The sequence below is a fragment of the Neodiprion virginianus genome, chromosome 3, assembly GCF_021901495.1.
Source record: "Neodiprion virginianus isolate iyNeoVirg1 chromosome 3, iyNeoVirg1.1, whole genome shotgun sequence".
NCBI classification, from domain to species: Eukaryota; Metazoa; Arthropoda; class Insecta; order Hymenoptera; family Diprionidae; genus Neodiprion; species Neodiprion virginianus.
The window spans coordinates 4,734,689-4,757,571 of record NC_060879.1 but is presented as its reverse complement, the minus strand read 5'-3'; the positions used below and the strand labels follow the sequence as shown (position 1 = coordinate 4,757,571).

Here is a 22,883-nt window from a genome sequence, read left to right as displayed (position 1 = left end):
AAATTCACCACATGTGACGCTGCTAGTCGAACTGCTATCTGTAAGTTTTTCAACAAATGAAGCACGTTTTATTCCTCAAGATAGCGCTCAAAATAGTCAAAGTGCGCCTAACTAGAGACAACCTAGCAAATTATCTGAAGCGCCTGATTACGAACAACATCGGTTACAGCTCCGAAACTTCAGAAGGAAAGCCTTCTAGTTACCAGACATGATCAAAGCGTGTAGCTTTTTTAAATTGATTAACCAATTGAATTCGAAACGGTGCATGGAATCGATTTGTAATAAAGGTGCAAGATAATTTTATTGCACGAAATTTCTACAGAAAGATGACCAATGCGACGCATCCGATACTTATAAGCACCACCACTACCACAATCAATTTTCAGGAACACGAATATTTTTTTTTCAGCTCCTCAGTCCTTCGAGTGGTAACCACGATAAGTTAACAGAATTTGCCGCAAGAGTGATGCTGACATCTGTTCAATGCTTTTACCTGTACTTAATGTCAAGTGCCATTCCCGATAAGAGTTTAACAATCAAATATTTCCGAGCCACCAGCCTGGCGGTTATACTAACACAGAGTAAAATGTCCGAACCACACATAACGTATCGGCTTACGAGCCGGCAGCTAATCTGATAAGATAGCAGTTTGTCGAATGAGGCTGTAATCTCCTCGCAGTCGATGCAAAACCTGTGAAATAATTTCTTCTCTTTTTTTTCCCCAAGCTCAGAAGGTTTTTACGCAAGTGACAGTAGGTGCGTGTTAAGGATACTGTGAAAGTATGTCATCTTGGTATTTACAAGCTAAAATATAGTCTTGACTGTGCAAATTACTAAAGAAAAATCGCTTCCGTGCTAATTATTTACCATACCCTGCATCCACCGACAAGTCAATCCGTCATTCGCCAGTAATATTTCTTAATGGTCCCCCGTTACCTTATAATGATAACGAACTGCACCAATTTATAAAAAAAAACATAATTATCGATAATGTGAAACATGAGCGCATTCTTTACAGTCAGTTTAAAAATATCTGCCGCAATCAACTCAAAAAGTGAAGTGAAAAAATGTGTACCCTATTTAGTGACCCAGATATCTCCGTTACATATCATTCTTGGAAGTGAGCAGATAACAAAAAGCAAAATTATCCCCTTGAAAGCGATAATCTTAAGCCAATACAGACGTCTTGAACATCAAATTGTCGCACCGATTACAAGCCCATAGCTAACATCTTCTGCGTCGTAAAGCCACGTGTTTTCGAAATTTGAAATACGTAAACACTGTGTATATTTATAAAATTCTCTGATATTTTTATAAATCATGAAGCTCCTTTAGACGAAAGGAATTATCCTCTTCGTCGCGATCGTCGATCGTCAAAAGACCGCAACGTACGTCATCGTACAGCGGTAATGTGTGTATGATACGCGATTAAAATGAATCGATTGATTACGCACGCGGCAAATTATATCTTACATGAACCAGCAACTGCAGACACTTATTCTTACTCATAGATACAGCGGTACTTGAAAGCTGAGGTCGTCCCCGCTCCTTAACGTTCGCCATGACTTCCTAATCTAACATTTGTTCGTTTAGATTTCAATTCAATTTCTACGTACACATTATTATATAATCTCTTTTCAGTTGGGGTGCTACAATGCTGATGAAAAGCAAGAGTCTGATCAACAGCAGCAACAACAAGTGGTCGAATAAACTGTGACGTTATGACAATAAAAGTGCGCCTCTAATCTCGAGAGTCTCCGTCCTTCTGGTTTCCTCAAGAATAACAGCCAACGAATAGCTGTATTGTGAACAAGTGAATATTGGTAACACCAAACGTGTTTGTACACGTTATAGTACAGTGATTTTTTATTATTGTGCTGCTGCGTGATAAAAAAAAAAAAATATGGGTAAGAAGTACGGCGTCTTCCTCTCTGTCACCGCTCTCATCTCGATCGCATCGGTGGTCATCATTTGCATATCCATGGGTACGACTGGATGGGTTTACGCAACGGCTGCTTCGGTCTCAGGTCTCACTTATGGAGACTCCGACGTGAACCATGGACTCTTCACCGGAAGCTTGACGCGACAACTGGTCCAGACGGCGACGAACTACGATCTATACAGTAATTAATTAAGAATACCTAATGAGACCGAGGAGCTAACGATTAGTCGATTACTTTGCATGAAGCATCATGGAACTCGTTGGAATTCTCGAGAATCCATGAACCGCGTATCGTAACACCGTTTTAAACAACGTTCCAAAGACTGCACGCTGTGTATGTAAAACCACGATGTGGTTGAAAGTTCCGAAGGGTCTAAAGAACTGGATACACTTTTCAATTTGACGTGGTAAAAAAATTTCTACAATCTTTTTTCAGTAACCTGCGTTTGGGGCTCGAACGCGTGTGCGTGGAGCTGCTTGTCCACAGCTTCGGAAAGAACGGCTGAAGTGGAAAGCCTCTTGGCCGGAGAAACGCCTTCATTCGCCTGCAGCGTGTCGACACGAGCCCTGACCAGCACTGGCTCTACAATATCCAGAGCCGACAATGGAACTTGTAAGTTTCACCGGAAACTCGACCCTCGAGAAGCCTTCCAAGAAATGACGATAACGTGTCTCTTCCAACCTGATTGCAGCTACCTCAGATTTTTTAAACGCCGGTGCCTGGCTGAGCAATGTCATTTTCATGACCCTGCTTCTAGCTGCAGCCGCAATCTCGGCCGGTCTTTCGGTTGTCAACAGCGTATGGAGTCCGTCAGAATCGTACTTGAACGTCCTGGTAAGTCAGAGCTGGACAGCGAAGATTCGTCGAGAAAAAACCGGGTCTTAAACTCGATTGAAACATATATGTACAATTGTCACGTAATATCGGCGATTTATTGCCAACTATACCGGGATCTGATAATTAGTAATCACCGAATCATGCATCGAACCCCACGCAATTGTTTGTATCAATTAGGTACAGTTTGAAAGCTTCGTATCGGGTTGAAGTGATAATCGTATTCAATCTAGGGTAGCTATAGATAAATATCATTAAAATCGCAAGATAAGGATTCGTAACGATAGAGCCCGTTGGATGTTCGTTTGCTTTTTTTAATATTGACTCATTTTTCGCGAGTATAAAAACGCGTTCGTTGTTTTTCCCTTATCGTTTGCAGGGTATCTACATAGCTAATGCCGTCACCGTAGGCTTGGACGTCATCGTTCTCATCATTTGGGGAGTCCACTATGGGGTGAGAACACAGACCAACGTTGCTATCAGAGACACGATCGTCGGTGAATTCACTTCTGAAACATCTCTCGGATATTCGTACTGGTAAGTGAATTTTAGTGTCTGCATTATCAGAAATCCCTGTTCCAAACTATGCTACGAGAAAACGATATGAAAACGTAAGAGGTGAAGTATATTAGAAGAAAGTAGAAACGATTGCAGAATTAAATATAATTTTGCGACTATGTTCGGTATAACGAAAACCAGACTTGATTCGGACAAATATTTTTCGTTTTCACTTTCAGGCTTTTATTGACGCCACCCTTCCTTCACGCTATCAATATCGGTCTCCTCTACCTGCGAGACACGTTGATAAACAGCGAGCCGCCCGAAACGAAGATAGACATCGAAGACATCGCCGACGGGACTCTGGTGCTGTTCTAGGATCCCGATCCACTCGAATAATTCCTAATTATAACATTACTTTATAATATAATTAACGATAATAAAACCTATTTAAATACCCGATATCGGTCCGCCTACGAAATTGGTAGACATGACGAAAAAATTTGGTCTAACACAAACGCTGCAACAATATCAACATGGCCGCCGTCGAGGCCCACTTGCGATTTTGTTTTCAGTCCAGTATCATTAATCGCGATCGAAATTCACTGAGGTTTATTTCATCCGAAACTAGACGATGGCAAGAACAGTTCAGCTGTGATTTCGGCTTCGATAAACGCCCAGGAGCCGGGTATTTAGGCAAAAACAAAAATTCCCCTGTCCGAGTGCACTCTCCGCTTTGTGTTGTGTCTATGATTCCCTGGCGGTGGAGATCGGAACGTGGCGCCGTCACACCTGCCCGTGGCAGGTGGTGAAAGCATTCTCGGCGGGGAACTGACAACAGGTCGACCCGTTTCACGGGAGAATCGGCTAAGCGTAAAAGTTTTCGTCGAGGTAAAAGGTGGTCGGTATCCGGAGCGGCATTCGAGTTCTTCAGTCTGTGCGGAAAGGATATTTAGGTGTGCGATACGTGCGGCGTAAGGTGGCATTGAAAAGCGGTGAAAAAAAAGTATCAGGACGAACTGCGTCTGATGAAATAAAATCCGCTATGCCGAGTCCCGAGCCTTCGGAATCCCTGCTTGAATCCCCAAAGTGATATTTTACTTATTTATAAATATTCAAGGTGCGAAGTTGAATCGGCAGTTCGCGACGTGCTGTGATCTCTAAATTCGAATCGAAACCGGTGTGCGAATACGAAAGAAAATTATCAGAAACACGAGGCTGAAGAATTTTTATTTTTTTTTTTTCCAAAAATTCTCTCGTTCTTCAAACCGGTATCGCATCGTTCCATCGAGTGCCTGTAAGGATCGAAATCTTTTTCACTGTGACGTGCAATTGTGGAAATAATAATAATATCAGGTGACGAAGGAATTTTTTCATCATTAAACGGAACGTTCATCGTGATTCGTTAGCGGTCTGCGGGTTTAGTCAGCGATTTACAACTTTCAAGGTAACTTTAGCACACTTTGTGCATAATATAAGATTACACTTGCAAATAGGCTAAACAGACAAGCGGCACACATGACCCTATGACATCTATAAAATTCACCGCACTGTTTCAAGGAAAACCTTTAGTCCTGTTCCTACAAGTTCTTCTTTATTACAACGACGGAGATTGGATCGATCGTAAAATCGGCGATTCGATCGCCATTCGGCCGATCGATTCACAATATCCAAGAAGTTTTTATATTCTGGTACGAATCACCGTTCGACACTGCTCCAATTCTGCAGTTTATCGGGCGAACCACACGGAGGTCAGGAACGTTCGTCTGGGAACTTTCCTGGCCTTCGCCGATTCGCCATTCGTGCGTAATCACGACCGTGCTGGCAATAAGTAAAAGCATGCAAATCTATACGAATTATCGTTATTTCGAGCCGTGACGCGTGCGCGGTCAGTATTGCGAAGTGAATTTTTGCGTCCTGAGTAACGACGATGATAATCATAATAATCGGTCGATCCTCACTCTATTCCGATAAAAATTTTATCCACAAACAGTATCAAATTTTTTCAAACATCAAAAATTTAGGTAAAAATAATTCATTTAACACGAGCGATTAATATTTTTAATGAAACTTCGATCCGACACGATTTTACAACAATTTTCACACACGTTTAACTTTTTTTTTTGTTCTTTTTTTGTTTCTATTTGACAAACAAGACAAAATTTTCGCCAGTTACAGGATAACGCACTATTGGCTCACGGAGAAACGTAAGTGTGCGGTAGGTGATAGTTTGCGTCAAGTTCGCTGATCATTAATTAGACCCTCAAGGCCTTCGAGCGTGCAGTTTAATTAGAGGAAGCTGTTGCGAACGGTGATATGATAGGCGTACGTAAGCCTTGTGATTGCGACTCGAAGAGGCGGTTATCGATTTTCTCTTCGCTCGATTTTCGCTAATTTACCTCGACGTTACGCATATTGTAGGCGCATCGAGTAACCGATACACCGGAAGTTAATAGGCTTGAACAATTATCGCACATTTGGAACACCCTTCGAAACGTAGCGTTTGCAAAGAAATAATACACGAATTTCGAAGTTCCGTTTCACGCTTGTCAATGGCCGCAAAATTGTTACAATTTCGCGTTTCATTTATCAACGTTGTCGATCACTTTTTTTTTACAATCAAACTCTTTGTGCGAAATTCTGCAAGTTTTTAGTTTTGAACATGTATTAAATACAGTGGTTTTTTAGATAGAAATAATTAGTCAAACTCCGATTGGCATAATAATTATGCAAATTCGATTGCTTCGTATCAGTTTGATTGTGACTTTGATAAATTGGATTGCATAATTTTATCGTTAATCAATTTCACTTCGATAAAATAATTTCATTCAAATAATTTCAAATAATCTTGTCCGATTATCAGGAATACAATTTATTTTTAATCTTCGGTGTTATTTAGTATTATAATGTAATCATTTCAAACAATTAAAATGAACTTTTATTTATTTAGAGTCACTCGGAAAGATGTCAATATATATTAATTATAAATTGTTTTCTTTTTGCTTGCTTCAATTTTCACATAAAAAAACAAAAAAATCACCGCAAAAATCTCGAAAGCGCTGCGCAAATAATTCAATGAAATCTGATCGGAGCAAAACTAAAATCAATTTCCATCAACGAATTAATCCCGCGAACTTGGCGCTGACGTTTTTTGCAAAAATTCTTTTCGACAAAAAATAAACGAAGATCCACATCGATTTTGAGTAACGAGCGGTAGGTTTTGAAAAACAGTCATGCCTCTCAGGCTAAATCCAGACAGTTTTAACAAATCACGCGTGGAATTATTTTCGAAATTCAATCAAACTTTACGATCAAATTTTTCATATGCTTCTTTTCTTTAAATTACATTCTACCTATGAAAAACAGCATTCATGATTTTTCACAAAATTTCAACTAAGTTTGTTCTCAAGTTATAAATCTTCGAAACATGCTCGTTTAGATTTTCCACGTATAAACAATTAATATACAATACAACTCTAAACCGAGAACAGATGTCGATAAAATTCTAGAGATATTTTATCTCGTCACATAGAATCTTTAAAAAGAATTACATCTTACACGTTTGAAAAATTTAAACAGCGAAGTTTAAAAAAATTCACAAAACCGTATTAAATACGAGTAAAAGAATTTCAAAAAAATCGCAACTGTTTCTTCAGATGGGCAGAATAAGATCAAAATTCTTCTCAAATTTAAAAAAAATAACGTGTCAAACGCGTGTTTTATTTATATCCACGTGGTGGCAGAATGCGTTTGAAAAATCGCTACTGACACAGTTTCCACGTACGGCGATATTATATCGACAAGTATGCAGAATGGCTTGTATAAAGCTGATAATACGCAGGTACCCGTATACATTTATATCCGTGCAACTGATATAACGAACAGAGAGAAGGAAGTGAAACGCGATAAACGGCTATCGTCTTCTTCTTCTTCTTCTTCTTATTCTTCTCGTTCGAGTTGCGTCACTTGCACCAAAGACGGGTTTTATATTGAGGTAAACACGCGCATGCAGCAGCGATATACACACCTGATAATACGTCCTGTAAGAGCAAACGGTTTAAGAGAGAAGGGAAGACGGTAAGAGAAAGAGGAAGAGAGAGACAAAGAGTGGGAAAAAATTACGGAGTAAGTAAACCGGTTTCTGCTTCGAATTAACATCGGGTTGTCGGTAGTCCGCAGGCTTGGCCCGCTGAATGATAATAATAATAATAATAACAACAACAACAACAATAATAATAACTAAGAAACAATATAAAAGTAGGAAACAAAGTTGGAGAAATTTATGCACACGTTGAAGGAATTATTTATAAAAAAATTTTTCTCTACTTGCTCGAGCAATGAATTATATGCGAGCAAAGTATAACTCCGGAACGATGTCAAGAGGAAATTTTCGTTCGTCGTTTAAATTTCACGATTATTTTTTTTTTTTTTTTTTTCTCGTTTGTTTCCATTTTGGCCGTTTCACAGCGATTCTAATTATTATACATCTACCGGATAATTTCATGCGAGTAAATATTGTTAAGAGAATCGATTTGTTTTAACGCGAATGAAATTCCTGGGGCATAAATTGCAGTCGACTGTGACACAATTCATACGATTGAATATGAGTGGTACAAATTCTTATTCGATGGAACGAAAGTCGACGATATTTCTGGGTAAAAGATGTCCGGTTGGGACGTCAATTTTCGAGCTAAAAATCGTCGAACTAGTTTAGTCGCGAATTGAGAGGTTTTTTTTTTTTTGTTTTTTTTTTTTTAAGGTACGTAACTTGAAAATGTGGAAATATTTCGTGGTATGCATACAGAAGAAAGAAGAATCGGGTTGACCAACTGATAGAAACCGACTGATAATATAATATTACACGCTGTGTGTACAAGTTACTTTGGCGTTAAGTCTAGAAACCGCGTGTTCTAAATTTATTCAAGCTCAACCACACGACGCGGTAAATATACGATATTTATTCTTTTTTTTTTTTCTTCTTCCCTCGTGGTTTTTAATGTTTCCTGAGGCAGAAGACACTGCAATTAAAACCGAGAACTCGCGTTCAGGCTCTCAAAGGTGTAATTTCATTTGCAACGAAAGAAGGGAAAAAAAGGAAACGCACGCGTGGCCCTGAGTTGAAAAATTCCCGTGACAAATAGAAGTTAAATTCTAGTCAGCAGTTTGGATTTCATGCAACTAATCTTCGGATTTCTGTTAAGCGGAGATCAATGAAAGTTTTCGACGTTTTTTTTTTTGTCATGAAACTTTGTCGAGTATTCGTTACTGTATTTATAATCTCCTGTAACTCGACCATAAACTTCAGCCTAATTCGTAAAGCCGCATGATTCGAAGCCTGCAAACTCATTCTCCTGACCCATAGAGCGAGAAACTATGGAGGGGACACCTTCGGTCTTCCGGTAAACCAGACGCTGTTTCCTACGTTGCTTTAAATGTTTATACTGAGAAAAATTTCATTTGTTAGAGTAACTAGAAGAATTCGGTGAAACAGGTATCGTTGAAAAAAAACTGCTTGAATATTGTTGGAATTACGAAAAACGAGGTACGCCAAACCATTTTGCGCTATCGTCGATACTTTTTTGGTAATCGCAACGCAAAATCAGTTTCCGAGGTTTACTCTACTTTTTTAGTTAAACAAGGCTTTAACGTCAATTTGTCGTTGCACAAGCGTTAAATTTTCGCAACGGTTGCAAGAAAATATAGCAAGAGTGATCGTAACGAGAAAGAATAGTAACGGATACTAGACTTTCCGGTAACAGCCAAAAAACTAATTTTCATTTTCTACCTAGAACTATATTTTTCGATTGTGGTAAAAAAATGAAAATATAGTCAAGGATTTAGCGGCAACCGCAACTAAAAATTTCACACCGTTTATACATCGTTATATTAATTCATGCGTGCCGCAGCAATTGAAGAATGCTGTAAGTGGAATTTCTATTTCTTTATTTATTTTTTTTTTCAATTTTCGAAATTCCCCTTATTCTCCTCTCTGATTATAATAGCACAGATTTGAGTCTGCAGAACTCGCAATAACGCCTCAAAATTCAAAGATATAAACCATGTACGATGTGAAAAATGTGCGCGAATTGCGAAAGCAAGTCAAATTGCCAACTCACCCAAATATATATATATATATATATATATATATATATATATATATATATATAAATAATACACTTGTATAAGTATTACATTTATAAAGCAGAAAAGTAGACTGTGTTTTCTGCCCGTGCGAAACTTTCTTTGTGTATCATGCCGACCGTGAAACTCGCGGCTGAATTCCAGATGATGAAAACGACACGCGCCAATCATTTCACGTTATCTGAGGTTATATCAAAATTGATTATAACTTTTTCGAACCGTGCAGCGAATAACTTTGATCAAAAATTTACCCGCTCGACGGATAGAATTCACGCGGAAAGAATATAATTTCTGCTAATTTACGCGTGATCGCAATAATGCAATTTTTCTTCTCGACTATCGTTAATAGATCGAATTTCCTGACATTTTGGAAAATTTTATCAAATTATGAATTCGATACAATATTTGTTGACATATTTATGAAACGTTTCGAAAATTCCGTTGAGGTTGATATTCCAGTAGAAATATACCAGAAACAGACACTGGGAAAAAATTCATTTGTTACAGTAGCTAGAAAAATTGAAGTTTCGCAACAGTTACGCGAAAATCTAATAACAGTGATCGTGATGAGAAAGAATAGTAACGGATACTAGACTTTCCGATAACGGCTAGAAAACTAATTTTCATTTTGTATCTAGAAGTATATTTTTCGTTGTGGTAAAAAAATTAAAATATAGTCAAGGACTGATCGGTAAGCGGAACTAAAAATTTCTCTCAGTCTAGAAATATATAAAATCGAAAATTTTACGTGGCAATTGAGATGTTTCAAACACATTTAAAAAAATATTCTTCAAATTACGCGTTAAATTTTAGCAGACGACGTAGCATGCAGTCGTTACGAATTCACTCTGCACGTACAACGTAACATGAAATTTTCGCTGCGGGCATTTCGATCTCCGCAGGATGATCGATTCTTCCGTATAGATATACAAACATAACGGTTCGGGATGAATTCCTATAACCGCTGTTGAGATGAAGGTAAGATGAATGAAAAGTAAGAGAAAAACAAAAAAAAACCTTTCGAATAACATTATTAATAGTGGTAAAAAAAAAAGAAAAAAAAAAAATTATAAAAATTAATAAGCAAACAAGAAGAATAAATATAAAAACGAAAGAAATTCTCGCATGTGCGGAGAGACCGAGATTCATATATACACGGATATCTATTACGTGTACATGATTATACAGCGATGAGAGGCTCGGATTATACGGCCGACCGAAATATGCCGTTATATTCACTCTCGCAAGGTGTGCGTGTGCGACTCGCCAAACTTCACCGATATCTTCTCCATGTCTGACCAACACCCAACCAACTCTGCACATCTATATATAATAATAAAAAGCACCGCCATACGATATTACAACACAACTCGTTCGAAAAATCATCGTGTGAATAAAAAATCCCTCTATGCACGCGGATATATGTATATATATGGGGTATTCCACGCGAATTCGACCTGGTTTCAACCCTTGACCTCTCAGATTTGACAGGCGATTTCTTCTATGATTATTCTCACTTTGAAAGGTACTCGGTTTTTTTTTTTTGGTTTTTTTTACGACTCAATTTGAATTTTATACAATTTTTAGAAACGATTTTATCGAGCGATCAAAATTAAAAATTTTAGAAATTCTGAAAAATCCTGCGTCAGATATAAAAATTTTCAAGCTTGCATCCGGAGTGGGCCGATTTTTCCTTCTTACTGTTTACAAACTTTTACCGACAAAAACACGTGAAAAAAATTAGCAGCGAGAGTTATTTTACTATGAATGGCTGCTGAAACATTTTCGTATATCACGCCGGACTTTCAAAAAAAATGCAGATCTTTCGCAAGAGTTATTTTCTCTTCTTCATTTTGCTAATAAAAAAAATTGCAATTGGTAAAATGGTTCCGAAAAATCTCAAGAAATTTTCAAAAATACCATGTGACATATAAAAATGTTTCGGCAACTATCCGTAGTAAAATGACTTTCGCTTCGAATTTTTTTTAACGTTTTTCTTTCGGGAAAAGCTTGAAAACAGTAAGAAGGGAAAATCGGCCCACTCCGGGTACAAGCTTAAAAATTTTGATATCTGACGCAGGATTTTTCGGAATTTTTTCAAATTTTATTTTGGTCGGTCGATAAAATCGTTTCTAGAAATTGTAGAAAATTCAAATTGAGTCTTAAAAATACAAAAAAAGAAACCGAGTACCTTTCAAAGTGAGAACAATCACAGAAAAAATCGCGCGCCAAACCTGAGAGGTTAAGGGTAAAACCCAGGTCGAATTGGCGTGGAATGCCCCATATATATATATATATATATATATATAATTATGTATACGAATAGGTATGATATTAATTATTGCGAGAGGTGCTGAAAACGTGGGAGCGCTTTGAGAGATTTAATTTAATTTTTAATCACCCGCAACGTTTCTCTTTACGTATTGTTTCGTATAATTTTACAAATACTGTGTATATAATATCGATTCAAATGTTGTAAAAAGAAAAAAAAAGAGAAAAAAAAAGAAAAATCTCTTTCTTCGCTCAGATCTGTGTTGATTTTATATTATTTTTGATCTTTTTTAAACAAATCTTAGCATCGATACTTTCTTATTATATTCGTTTAACATTTGCGAGTCACCGATTGTTTACGGAACGTTTTGACTAATTACAGACTCGGTATCCGAAAACTTGAATCATTCTTCTTTTCCGGCAGGTGTGAAAGAATATTCTCCGTACGATTATCGCACAGACGTGAGTTAAAAAATCATCAACAATATCCCGCAATTCGATTCGACTATAAAAAATATTTTCACAGCTGCAGTGAGACGTCGTGACCGTAATTCAAGGCAGTTTCTAAACTCGATACCTCATTATATACCTGCTATACCTGCAGTTCATTGCGTAATGCAGATGTCAATTTACGACAGAGTGTGTATTTGAATGAATTATTTAAAAATATACATCCGAGTTAGAAGATATGATATTGTAATAATCCGGTTGATATTTATACGTAGAACCTTTTTTTTTTTAATAACGCACAGCAGCTGCTGATAAGCTGAAGTGAAAAAATATATACACGGCAATTATTTGGATATATAACAATAATACGTTAACAAATTTGATCAATTATTTAGAGTAACATGACGAGCCACTTGGTCATGCAGGCATTTATTTTACCGAGGATTGTCTCAAGTTTCTCTCGAATTTAGGTGAGCTCGATTATTCGCGGGAATCTAATTATTACAATACGCGTTAATTATACGATTATATCGCCGCGTATTATACATGTATACCTAGATACAAAAAGCCGGGGACTTGTTCTCATAGTCGTTATAACATGTTGTGAACCTACAGATTCGAAAGAATAACGTTCTTCTGGCAGAGCAGCTGTTGAAAGCTGGTATGTATGGGCGTAAAAACGACACCCGACGTCACGTAATTTTACTTATAACAAACAATCGAAAGTATCTACATTTACAAGGAAGGATACATATACTGAGTGAAATTATATTTATCTTAACAGTAATTACCTGACGTAGAAGATTATTACACTCGTTGTAATAAAATTAACTCTGTTAGGGATAAAAGAAAATATGATACAAATAAATATAACTTGGTCAAGTATAATTATAGTTGTAAATTTATAACTTCATAATAATGTGGCGAATTAAATACGAAGGTATGAAAAGATCAATTTTTCAAATATAACTATTTTGGCAACACGCGGAGTGAGAAATGAAACGCAACTATGGAAATAACTATTTTAAATATGAGTGTCGGTTAATATATTTCGTCACGCTTCTGTGCCATTGTAACAACATTAACAACCAACATAATTATACTAATTCCCTGTTGATAAATTACATGTTTTCAGGTTCCGCGCAGAAATCCGTTTGAATTTTTCAAAGCTCTGCGAAGAAAGAGAGTCGATAAGCGAGTTTTGGGTGTGATAAAATCCGCGTTATCGCGGAAATAATTTGAGACGAGTCGTGGATAAAGGCCTAAAAAACGGCGCACCAATACGGAATTTATCATCCAAACTCTTACACCTACAGCAACAACCCGCCGAGCGCTTGCAACAACAGCTGTTCGATAAAGGACGGCTACCCTCCGAATCCCCATGAAGACTACAGACCCATATATTTCTACGTAGCCCAGCCCTACACCATACCGTACGCTTACGCCCGTAGGCCGCGTCCGTCTTCGATCCAGAAACCGGGGAAAATAAAATCGTGTAAATCGAATAACAACAGGGTTAAATTCAGTAAAAAACTAAACGCTGCTCAGTTCTCCCAGAAGGTCAGACAGGGCGAATTCTCAAAGAGCTTGAACCAGGTTCAGTTCTCTGCAGAGGCTACACGGGGACAAGGTGAGACGTTTTTTTCAAACCGACTGTCAATAAGGCGAATACCCAGTTTCCGTTTATAAAATGATTGTAAACGAGGTAACAAAAAAAAATTCCTTGTACCACGACACAAGTCTTATTCCAGAATGTCGAGGGTCGCTCCGACTGACTTTGCCGGACGATCGATAACGTCGGAAAACCGAACGGTACCTACCGACGGTAGGTAAGGTCGTCCGGAACGGGGATGACCCGAACCCTCGAACATTCTCGAAAAAGGTTTGTGTCTTGGCTAAGTGTCGGTAACTGGGTCGGTACAGGAATCTGTGATCATAACCGGCATTGATTGTATACTCTTGGAAAATATCCCTTTCCCTCTGATCCTGCGGCTGTACAAATATGGCTTTTCAAACTTATCGAAGCAGTGGCCAGCTGCCCCGGGAACAGCCGTCCGAGGGCCCGCAAAATGACGTCGATGTTCCGGAGAGGGACGATCTTCGCGACGTTTTTCCTCTCCCTCCTAGGAGGGGGGCTCGTCTGCGCCGCCCTGGTCACCCAGCACTGGGTCGAGGCGAGACCCTGGAGGACGCCAAATCCCCAGGAAAGTTCGGGACGCATTCACCTCGGACTTCTCCAGGGAAAGAAGGAACTCAACGTCGCCTACGGATGGAGAACTTACCACTTTTCAGGTGAGTTTTTCATCATTTCCATGGTGAAAATTTCTAATCCTACGAATTACCGCAGAAATTCGTACAAAATTGTAGATATACAAAATTTTTCGTAGACAATTGTTCATTTTCGTTAAAAATTGGTGTATCTTGTAGATTTATTGTTTTCGTAGAAAATTGTACGAAATGTTATAATTTACCTAAAAATTCCAAAAATAAATTGTTGAAATCATTTTCACAAGGATCGTGCAAGTAAAGCTTGGTATTTTTCTAGACGCTACAATTTTAAAAACCGGACGTAGATACCAAATAAAAAGAATTATCCTGGGAGGATGTATCTGTTAAATCCAATTTCAAAAGATTATTCTGAAATTCGAAATTTTTCTCGTTTGAATATTAGGTGGAGAAAATGTGAACGTTTTCTTTTTCTAAACTGTCACCACTCAGTTGCATTTAATTGAAATCTCTCCAAAAGTATCGTTTGAACTTTGTTGCAAGGTTAACAGTTTAGCCACCGAAGATTTTAAAAATACTAATTTTCAGGTATGAGAATCGACTTTCGAATCGAGGGGTTTTTGTAACTTTCGAACTGTTCGAGCTACGAATTTTGTCGGATGGATAGTTTTGAAAGAGTTTAATTCCCTACAAAAATACATCACCTTTCTCTCGCGATTTAAGTAAGCAAAATGTTGAATTAAAAAAAAAAAAAAAAACCTTTTACATTTGAATGTAAAAAATATCCTTTCACGGGGCTTCTTCTTTTGCTGTGTAAATAGAAATTTCTCAGGTTGACGATAAAAATGAACTTGACATTCAGATTGCAAATACCGAAATGACGATGTCGTGATAAATAACTGCGGTAATTACAGTTTAATTACTGTTTTGATTTCCTTCTTCCTTTCGTTGTCAATATCGGTATTCTAACCGTAGAAAAAACTTGGTCTGATCTCTCCGCGTGGCGATACTCGATGCACTTTAAGGTATAATTTAACTATTGTACAAATGCGGTGATACTGGTTAGAGGCTACGGATGTATGATTAAGGCGAGAGAAATTCCCCGGCTCGATCCGGTGACATAGAATCGATCGATAGATCGGCTCGGAAATAATGTTGAAAAGGTGAGAAGTAATTGTGCGAATCTTTTGCAGCTTAGAGATCAGAGGGCCAACAAAAAAAAAAAAAAAAAGAAACAGGAGGCAAGTCAGGATCGTGATTTGGATCTTAAAATAAAAATATCTTTGAAGCAATTCTCATGTATTCAGATATTCTTCAAACGTGAACAAAATTTCGGTTGTCAAATTTTAAGGACGGTATCAAAATTTGATTATCTTCGAATTGAATTCGCAAAAACCGTTGATTGATCACAGTTCGTAAATAGGTCGAATTTTCGATTGGACTTTGTTTTAATTACATCACACTTTCTTTTTCTACAAATCATTTCATTTTATATAATGAGAAAAATTTCATTTGTTAGAGTAACTAGAAAATTTCAGTAAAACAGTTATCGTTAAAAAAAACTGTTTGAATATTGTGAGAATTACGAAAAACGAGGTACACGTAACCATTTTGCGCTATCGTCGATCCTTTTTTGCTAATTGCAACGCAAAATCAGTTTCTGAGGTTTACTCTAATTTTTTACTTAAACAAGGCTTTAACGTCAATTTATTCTTGCACAAGCATTAAATTTTCGCAACAGTCGCAAGAAAATCTACTAACAGCGATCGTAATGAGAAAGAACAGTAACGGATACTAGACTTTCCGGTAACAGCCAAAAAACTAATTTTCATTTTCTACCTAGAACAATATATTTCGATTTTGGTAAAAAATGAAAATAGTTGAGGACCGAGCGGCAACCGGAACTAAAAATTTCTCTCACAAGTGTACATATCTTCGAATGCCCGAGGTGCATGAACACACATTAACCTATGAGAATCGATCAAGCTGACTTTGAGAAAGTTTTTGAGCCTGACAAGAAAATTAAAAAAATCAAAAGGTGAAAGAATTACGTAACGATACTCGCGTCGAAGCCGCAGCTAATTGTCAATTCCGAGCAAATAAAGATTATACACAATCTGCATCGCTTAGATTTTGCACACAAGTATCTTCGGTTCACGATTCTCGCACGATCGTCTGCCTGGCATCTCTGTCCGCGCATGGGATCGAGGATCAAGTAGATCGGATCGTGTCAACGACACCGATCGAAAGAGAACGAGAACGCAACGCAGCGTAAATCACGTCCGGATCGTCCGTACATACCTGTAATTAATTTTATTCTGTCCCGTCTATGTACTTGCATCGTAACGAATACATGTACACTATAGCGTTGTAAGTGGCGGTATTGCGTTACAGTTTACGGTTACAGCGCATACTCGTATTCCTGTATAATGCATATGGATATTGTGTCCATAGCATAGTTAAATATACATATACATATACATATATATATATATATATAACGCACTCGGAAATGGAAAGTGAAAGTTTTCATTGAATACATATTACGACGATCGAATTTGTATATACGGTCAGGTTTAACGTCCCAACTGCAGGCACGTCGTTCAATTACTTCATTTTCTTGCGTTTGATTTGCGGAATGTATTTTTTTTTTTTTTATTTAACAAGTTTCATAGAAATTTCAAGTAACTATAAGCTTTTACGTTGGAAACTCGATCGATATTGATTGAAATACATTTATCCGTCACCGAATATAAAAATTTCACAATTTTACTTTTCCATACATGAAGTTTCTAAACTTTAAAGGAATCGATTTTTCCCTATTGATACAAAAGAGAACGTATGTCCTGTGTGTTCGAAAATTTATACCGTTCCGTAAAATTGAATATCGTTTGTCTTTGGATTGTTTTTGGTTAAAAAAATGAAAAAAAAAAATCATCTCCGTCCTTCTCTTGGATTTGTATTTTATTTTCTCGCAATATCTCACCGATTGTTATAAACATTTTTCGCAACAATAATGTTCCGCTAACGTATTTTTTGGAAAAGTTTTGTTTTCAGACCCGAATCCCGAAACACGAACAATAAAACGATAAACCTCTACACAACTAGCGAACGTGGAGAAAATAAAAGAAAATAACGAAGGACAAAATACGATAGTGGATAAAACTCGACTTTCCTCTCTTTTAATTCGTAAAACGACCTTCGAGAGATATAATAACGCGATAATAGAATCTGATCTTGGTCAAAGATGCAGAGGCTCTGCCACTCGCCATTGTGTTGGAATATCGTTAACGTAGAAGAAAAAAAAAAAGAAAAAACACACACACACACACTTACACTCTTTCAGGCCTGCCATGTAAAAGAATTAAATAAAAACATTTTGCAACGTGAGATACGATAAGGAACATGTACCACCTTGAACCGGATATATCTGATTCCTTAGCTTCGGATTGGGTTGTTAGCCGTACATGTGTATAATTGCTAACAAGATAACGAACGGAAAAACCGAGGAAAGGCGTTCGAGCGAAAAGGCGAATACCCCTTGTATTTTCTACACACACACGCTTATTACGGATATGGTGTACATAGACGATCGTTATCGTCTTCGTACGATTCTTTCGTTATAACGCGTTGTATCCGCACATTCGTTTTGGTTTCTGTTTCCGCACCGCGATTGCTAATTCGCAGTGTTGAATCAAATTTATGCACAACTTGTTGTGCGGCTGTTGGCAAATAACTGCAAAGACGTATAATCGCACGCTAATTCAGTTTCCATACACCCGGAACAATAAACAAATTCGTTGACTCGGCAGGAAAGGAATAATTTTTACTTCATTATAGCGAAATTCTCTTGTAATGTTTTTTCTTTTTTTTTTCTCTTATGTTTGCCGAGACGGGAATGAACTTTTTTTTTTTTTTTTTTTTTTTAAATCTACAACTTTCATCAAAGTTTGGCAAAGTTTCCTCGGAGTCGGGAAACAAAAAATGAAACAAAAAGTACCCGAGGTTTCAGGCGACGATTTTCCACGTTCTGTGATATGTCGCATTGTATAAAAAAAAAAAATGAAAAATTAGCACACGTCTTTCTTCAGTGTGGTCACAAATTTTTGGACAAAAAAAGTTACGTTAGATTTCCAGGTTTTTCCTGATATTTTCCCAGTTCTAGTAAGTTGCTAAAACCTTGAGCCGTTCAGCTTATTAACTCTGTATATATTCGATTCAGGTTCAATTCGAATTGAAGAAAACTTGTTACGTGAAAAAATAATTTCTAATTACCACGATGGAAAACTGATACTTCCGGTTTCTTCCATGACCAAATTGAAAAATCGTCTGACATTTCGAGGTTTTCCAGGTGTTCCACCTTGTTCTTTTTTCGATCTAATTTGACTGTTTTGAGGATAAAAATTGTCCCTCAGGTTTGACCCCGAAAAAATAAGATTGCAATCCCTGAGGGTAAAATCGGTGCCTATATTATCGTCTATTAATAACGAACCGTGTCCAATTAGTTATAATGCCGAGAAAAATTTTATGGTATTATGGGAGTAAATTGTAAGGGTGAATTTTATCCCCTCTGAGCGCCGGAATTGGAACGTGAGAAAAAAAAATACGTCAGTTCCTAATTTTTTTTTTTAATCCGATGCAGCGGATGTGAAGAAAAAAAAAAAGAAACAAATCAAACCGATCAAGTAAACGACCGGGAACTTTCTTTGTAAACATTCCAGCGCCGACTTATTTCAGCCTGAGAAGAAAAACCAGTTTTTCAAGTATCCCGTACGAAAATTCAACCTTCGGGACGTTGCGTTGCGTTGAAGAACAGGAGAATCCCGCTTTGGAAATTTAATTCCAGTGTCCGTGTGCCAAGATTTTCTGATCTTGCAAGCGTTTTCCGAGTACGCGTCGAACCCTGACTGGCAACGCATTTCGAATCAAGCGTGTGACAATTAGACTCATCATTAAACCTGGAGCATTGGGGAATTTCGTTGAGGTAGGCGGTAGGCTTTCGGTGCACGTACGACAAGTAACAAAGGTCCGTGACAAGCGTTCGAAATGATTGCTGCGTGTATTCCTGAGCTGAATTTCAATTCACACAAAACATGCACGGAATTGATGAAACCAACTCGGAACACTTACGTTTCGAGTATTTTCAATTTTTCGTCTTTTCGGTATCAGGTGTGATACTATAAAAAAAAAAAAGAAAAAAAAAGAGAAAATATTCTTCTATATGGGGCATTCCACGCCAATTCGACCTGGGTTTTACCCTTGACCTCTTAGATTTGGCGCGCGATTTTTCCTATGATTGTTCTCACTTTGAAAGGTACTCGGTTTTTTTTTTTTGTATTTTCCGAGACTCAATTTGAATTTTCTACATGTTTTAGAAACGATTTTATCGACAGACCAAAATTAAAAATTTGATATAATCCTGAAAAATCCTGCGTCAGGTATAAAAATTTTCAAGCTAGGACCCGGAGTGGACCCATTTTTCTTTCTTACTGTTTACAAACTTTTACCGACAGAAACACGTGAAAAAAATTAGCAGCGAGAGTTATTTTACTATGAATGGTTGCGGAAACATTTTCGTATATCACGCCGGATTTTCAAAAAAAATGCAGATCTTTCGCAAGAGTTATTTTCTCTTCTTCATTTTGCTAATAAAAAAAATTGTGAATGGTAAAATGGTTCCGAAAAATCTCAAGAAATTTTCAAAAATCCCATGTGACATATAAAAATGTTTCGGCAACCATCCGTAGTAAAATGACTTTCGCATCTAATGTTTTTAACGTATTTCTTTCGGAAAGAGCTTGAAAACAGCAAGAAGGGAAATCGGCCCACTCCGGGTTCAAGCTTAAAAATTTTGATATCTGACGCAGGATTTTTCGGAATTTTTTCAAATTTTATTTTGGTCGGTCGATAAACTCGTTTCTAAAAATTGTAGAAAATTCAAATCGAGTCTCAAAAATACCAAAAAAAAACCGAGTACCTTTCAAAGTGAGAACAATCATAGAAAAAATCGCGCGCAAAATCTGAGAGGTCAAGGGTAAAACCCAGGTCTAATTGGCGTGGAATGTCCCATATATACGCACACCCTGAAGCGGGTTTCTTTCCAAATATTTGAATCGAGGCTTCCGTACAATTCTCACCAAGTCTCACCTACCAACTGGATATACCCGTTTCGAATACGACTCAACGGTCTTCCTGACTTTTTAATGTCTTTCCTGCCCCGCAGAGCCAAGCGGGAAAGGCTTAATAAACGGGGACTTTTACGCAGGCCGCGGGTGTGGGAACTTTCATTAATTATTCACGTCATACAGTCGCTCTGTACACGTAGGAATCAGGCATTATGACACGTTGTATAAAAGACAATTGCGGGATTACTTCCGTACTCTTTCATTCTTTTCGTGAAGATCTACACGTCGTTCGACATTTCTTCCTCACTTTCTTTTGCTGCGAATTTCACTCAACATGCCTCGGTCATGTTTTCTTCCTCAAGCAGTTAGCCCAATCGCTATTGTTCGAAAAAGAACACCTGAAATTGCAATTTGTCGATACCACTATTTTCTTATTCTGATCTCTGGTAGTTCATTGTTTTTTGTCAAAAAACCTCGTCCATTTTTAATTTTTTTTTTCTACCATCAACATTTTTCGACGGAAGCCATAAATTAAAGATTCTGCAGTAGCCTCGGCCGCCACCTTTAATTTAAGGCTTGTACTTGGATAATTTTGATCGTAGATAAAAAATTGAAAATTACCGAGTCATTTCACAAAAACAAGTTTTCCCAACGAACTCAATACGGCGACCGAAGCTACAGCGAAATATGGTGAAAATTTTGAATTTAGACTTACAATGCTCCCCCTCCACTTCCTCCTCCTCTGTCCCTAAATGTACATTTCGAGTGGATTGAGTCCCGATCTTACAATTTACAGCGTATAAGTTTACAATGACACGGGGTGTTTTTCCCTCTTCAATTTCAGTCCCCCAGATGATTAGACAGGACCCAACCGTAATGACGTGGGGATTGTGGGCCGGAACTTTGGGCACAACTGCTTCCGCCCTCGTCGCAGCTGCTCTCGCAGCTTTGCTAGCTGTTTTAAACACGGCGACGACACCGAGGACTCAAATTTTATCGGTGCCCGGTGTTTACCTGATGAACATCCTGGCGCGTAAGTTCAGAATAATTTTTCGCCATTTGCAAATGCAATTCCCTTCCCTTTTACCATTATTTTTCCGCAATTCTCGTTACAGTTTTGCTATGCTTGGCCAGCACGGGAACCTGGCTTGTTCAATACTACACGAAACTCTACTTCAACGTCCTGCCGAAGGAAGATATCGACAATATGTGGACCAGCGAACGATCGGCCGAGTTGGGCTATTCTTTTTGGTAACAAATTTACGACGTTCGGTGTTTCTTCGCAATACGTATTAAGAAAGTCCATCGGGCGTAGGTGCAAAATTTAAAAAAAAAACAAATTTTAATTCAAGTCAGATTTAAACGATGTGTAAAACAAGGTTGATGAAATGGGACCATGTTTCAAGGGTGTTAAATCTCCGCAAGATGACCGAAATACCCGAATGAGATTGAAGCGAGGGAAAAAAAATACGTGTTTAGTAATTTCGGAACAGGTTTGAAGGATTTGAGTTTGAAAAATATGATCTTACATCTTACTTTGTTATATTATATCATAGTTCAGCTAATTTATAAAACGAAATATTCATTGTTTGAATAACGTTACGAATTTCAGCCTCGTATAAATGTGACATAAAAACTGACCGACTAAATTTCTCGATTTTTTCTATTTTCTCTCACAGGCTCGTCGTTGGTGCTGGAGTGGTGCATTTAATCAGCATAGCGTTAGTAGGATGGGGTTCGGGCAGAGAAAGAGACGAAAGATCCGAGCCTGCGCCCGCACTCGAGGAAAAGACTGCCGCAGCCATAATGCTCTATTAATAATAACTATTAATTCCCAAATCGCGAGAAGAAGGGAAATGAAATGAAATATAATATTGGAACGATCGACTGTCGGCGGTATGATAAAAAAAAAAACCGGCTAAATACGACGAAAGAAGATCTTTGCATCATGTACAGTCATATAAACTGGCGATTTCAAAGCTCTTAAGTAACGTCGACGATTATAAGAAGAAACATGGATTTGTTCTTAACTTTTTTTTTTTTCTTTTATTCAAAAGCAGATTACGTGACGTAATTATCGAGGAAAGATTTGTATTTACAATTGCAGAGATTCAATCTAAGGGTTTATGCGATGTGTTGCGTAATTTTTCTGATTATCCTCGAAAAATTCAATTCCAAATTCTCTAAATTCCAATCTTTAATAAACACGATCTACTTGCGTTGTTTAGCAAACATTGTCTACCTTTTACTTGAAAAGACATATCGTGCTGACTTTCACGACTTTAGGCGGTGAAATTCGTGAGACAAATATTTACGAACGGTGAACATTCTTAAAAAAAAAAAAAAAAACGTGACATCTTCGGTATTTCTTTCTCGCCAAGTAAATTTCAGAGAC

The 22,883-nt window shown here is 37.6% G+C and overlaps 2 protein-coding genes and 1 long non-coding RNA gene across 6 annotated transcripts; 2 read left to right on the top strand and 1 right to left on the bottom strand.

Moving 5' to 3' along the window:
- The first annotated feature begins 503 nt into the window (after positions 1–503).
- Positions 504–3,737, top strand: LOC124300655 (uncharacterized). Of its 3 annotated transcripts, none has more exons than XM_046754949.1 (6): positions 504–780; positions 1,642–2,123; positions 2,379–2,555; positions 2,635–2,777; positions 3,157–3,314; positions 3,515–3,737. In XM_046754949.1, exons 2-6 carry the CDS (start codon positions 1,904–1,906, stop codon positions 3,651–3,653), a joined length of 837 nt encoding a protein of 278 aa, XP_046610905.1. In that variant the 5' UTR covers positions 504–780; positions 1,642–1,903; the 3' UTR covers positions 3,654–3,737. The 3 variants fall into 3 exon arrangements, with proteins under 3 accessions (XP_046610905.1, XP_046610908.1, XP_046610906.1); XM_046754952.1 differs by lacking the exon at positions 504–780 and adding an exon at positions 1,389–1,406; XM_046754950.1 differs by lacking the exon at positions 504–780 and adding an exon at positions 1,565–1,583.
- Positions 3,738–4,188: 451 nt separating this feature from the next.
- Positions 4,189–22,447, top strand: LOC124301700 (uncharacterized). 2 transcript variants are annotated; one of them, XM_046757080.1, is made up of 6 exons: positions 4,189–4,722; positions 13,273–13,767; positions 14,166–14,429; positions 21,333–21,521; positions 21,604–21,739; positions 22,168–22,447. In XM_046757080.1, exons 3-6 carry the CDS (start codon positions 14,207–14,209, stop codon positions 22,304–22,306), a joined length of 687 nt encoding a protein of 228 aa, XP_046613036.1. In that variant the 5' UTR covers positions 4,189–4,722; positions 13,273–13,767; positions 14,166–14,206; the 3' UTR covers positions 22,307–22,447. The 2 variants fall into 2 exon arrangements, with proteins under 2 accessions (XP_046613036.1, XP_046613035.1); XM_046757079.1 differs by having other exon boundaries at positions 4,191–4,722; positions 14,163–14,429.
- Positions 4,953–22,636, bottom strand: LOC124301701 (uncharacterized). Its single transcript, XR_006907540.1, has 3 exons — positions 22,520–22,636; positions 5,391–5,403; positions 4,953–4,963 (listed from the first exon to the last, which is right to left on the bottom strand). It is a non-coding gene; the product is annotated as an uncharacterized LOC124301701 (long non-coding RNA).
- Between the last annotated feature and the right edge of the window lie 247 nt (positions 22,637–22,883).

Bases quoted from the DNA above. Each gene is read 5' to 3' on its own strand.
- LOC124301700 (XM_046757080.1), top strand. From the start codon at position 14,207: ATGACGTCGATGTTCCGGAGAGGGACGATCTTCGCGACGTTTTTCCTC. The intron at 21,522-21,603 runs GTAAGTTCAGAA...TTCTCGTTACAG, and splicing joins CCTGATGAACATCCTGGCGC to TTTTGCTATGCTTGGCCAGC. The intron at 21,740-22,167 runs GTAACAAATTTA...TTTCTCTCACAG, and splicing joins GAGTTGGGCTATTCTTTTTG to GCTCGTCGTTGGTGCTGGAG.
- LOC124300655 (XM_046754949.1), top strand. From the start codon at position 1,904: ATGGGTAAGAAGTACGGCGTCTTCCTCTCTGTCACCGCTCTCATCTCG. The intron at 2,124-2,378 runs GTAATTAATTAA...ATCTTTTTTCAG, and splicing joins GACGAACTACGATCTATACA to TAACCTGCGTTTGGGGCTCG. The intron at 3,315-3,514 runs GTAAGTGAATTT...TTTCACTTTCAG, and splicing joins TCTCTCGGATATTCGTACTG to GCTTTTATTGACGCCACCCT.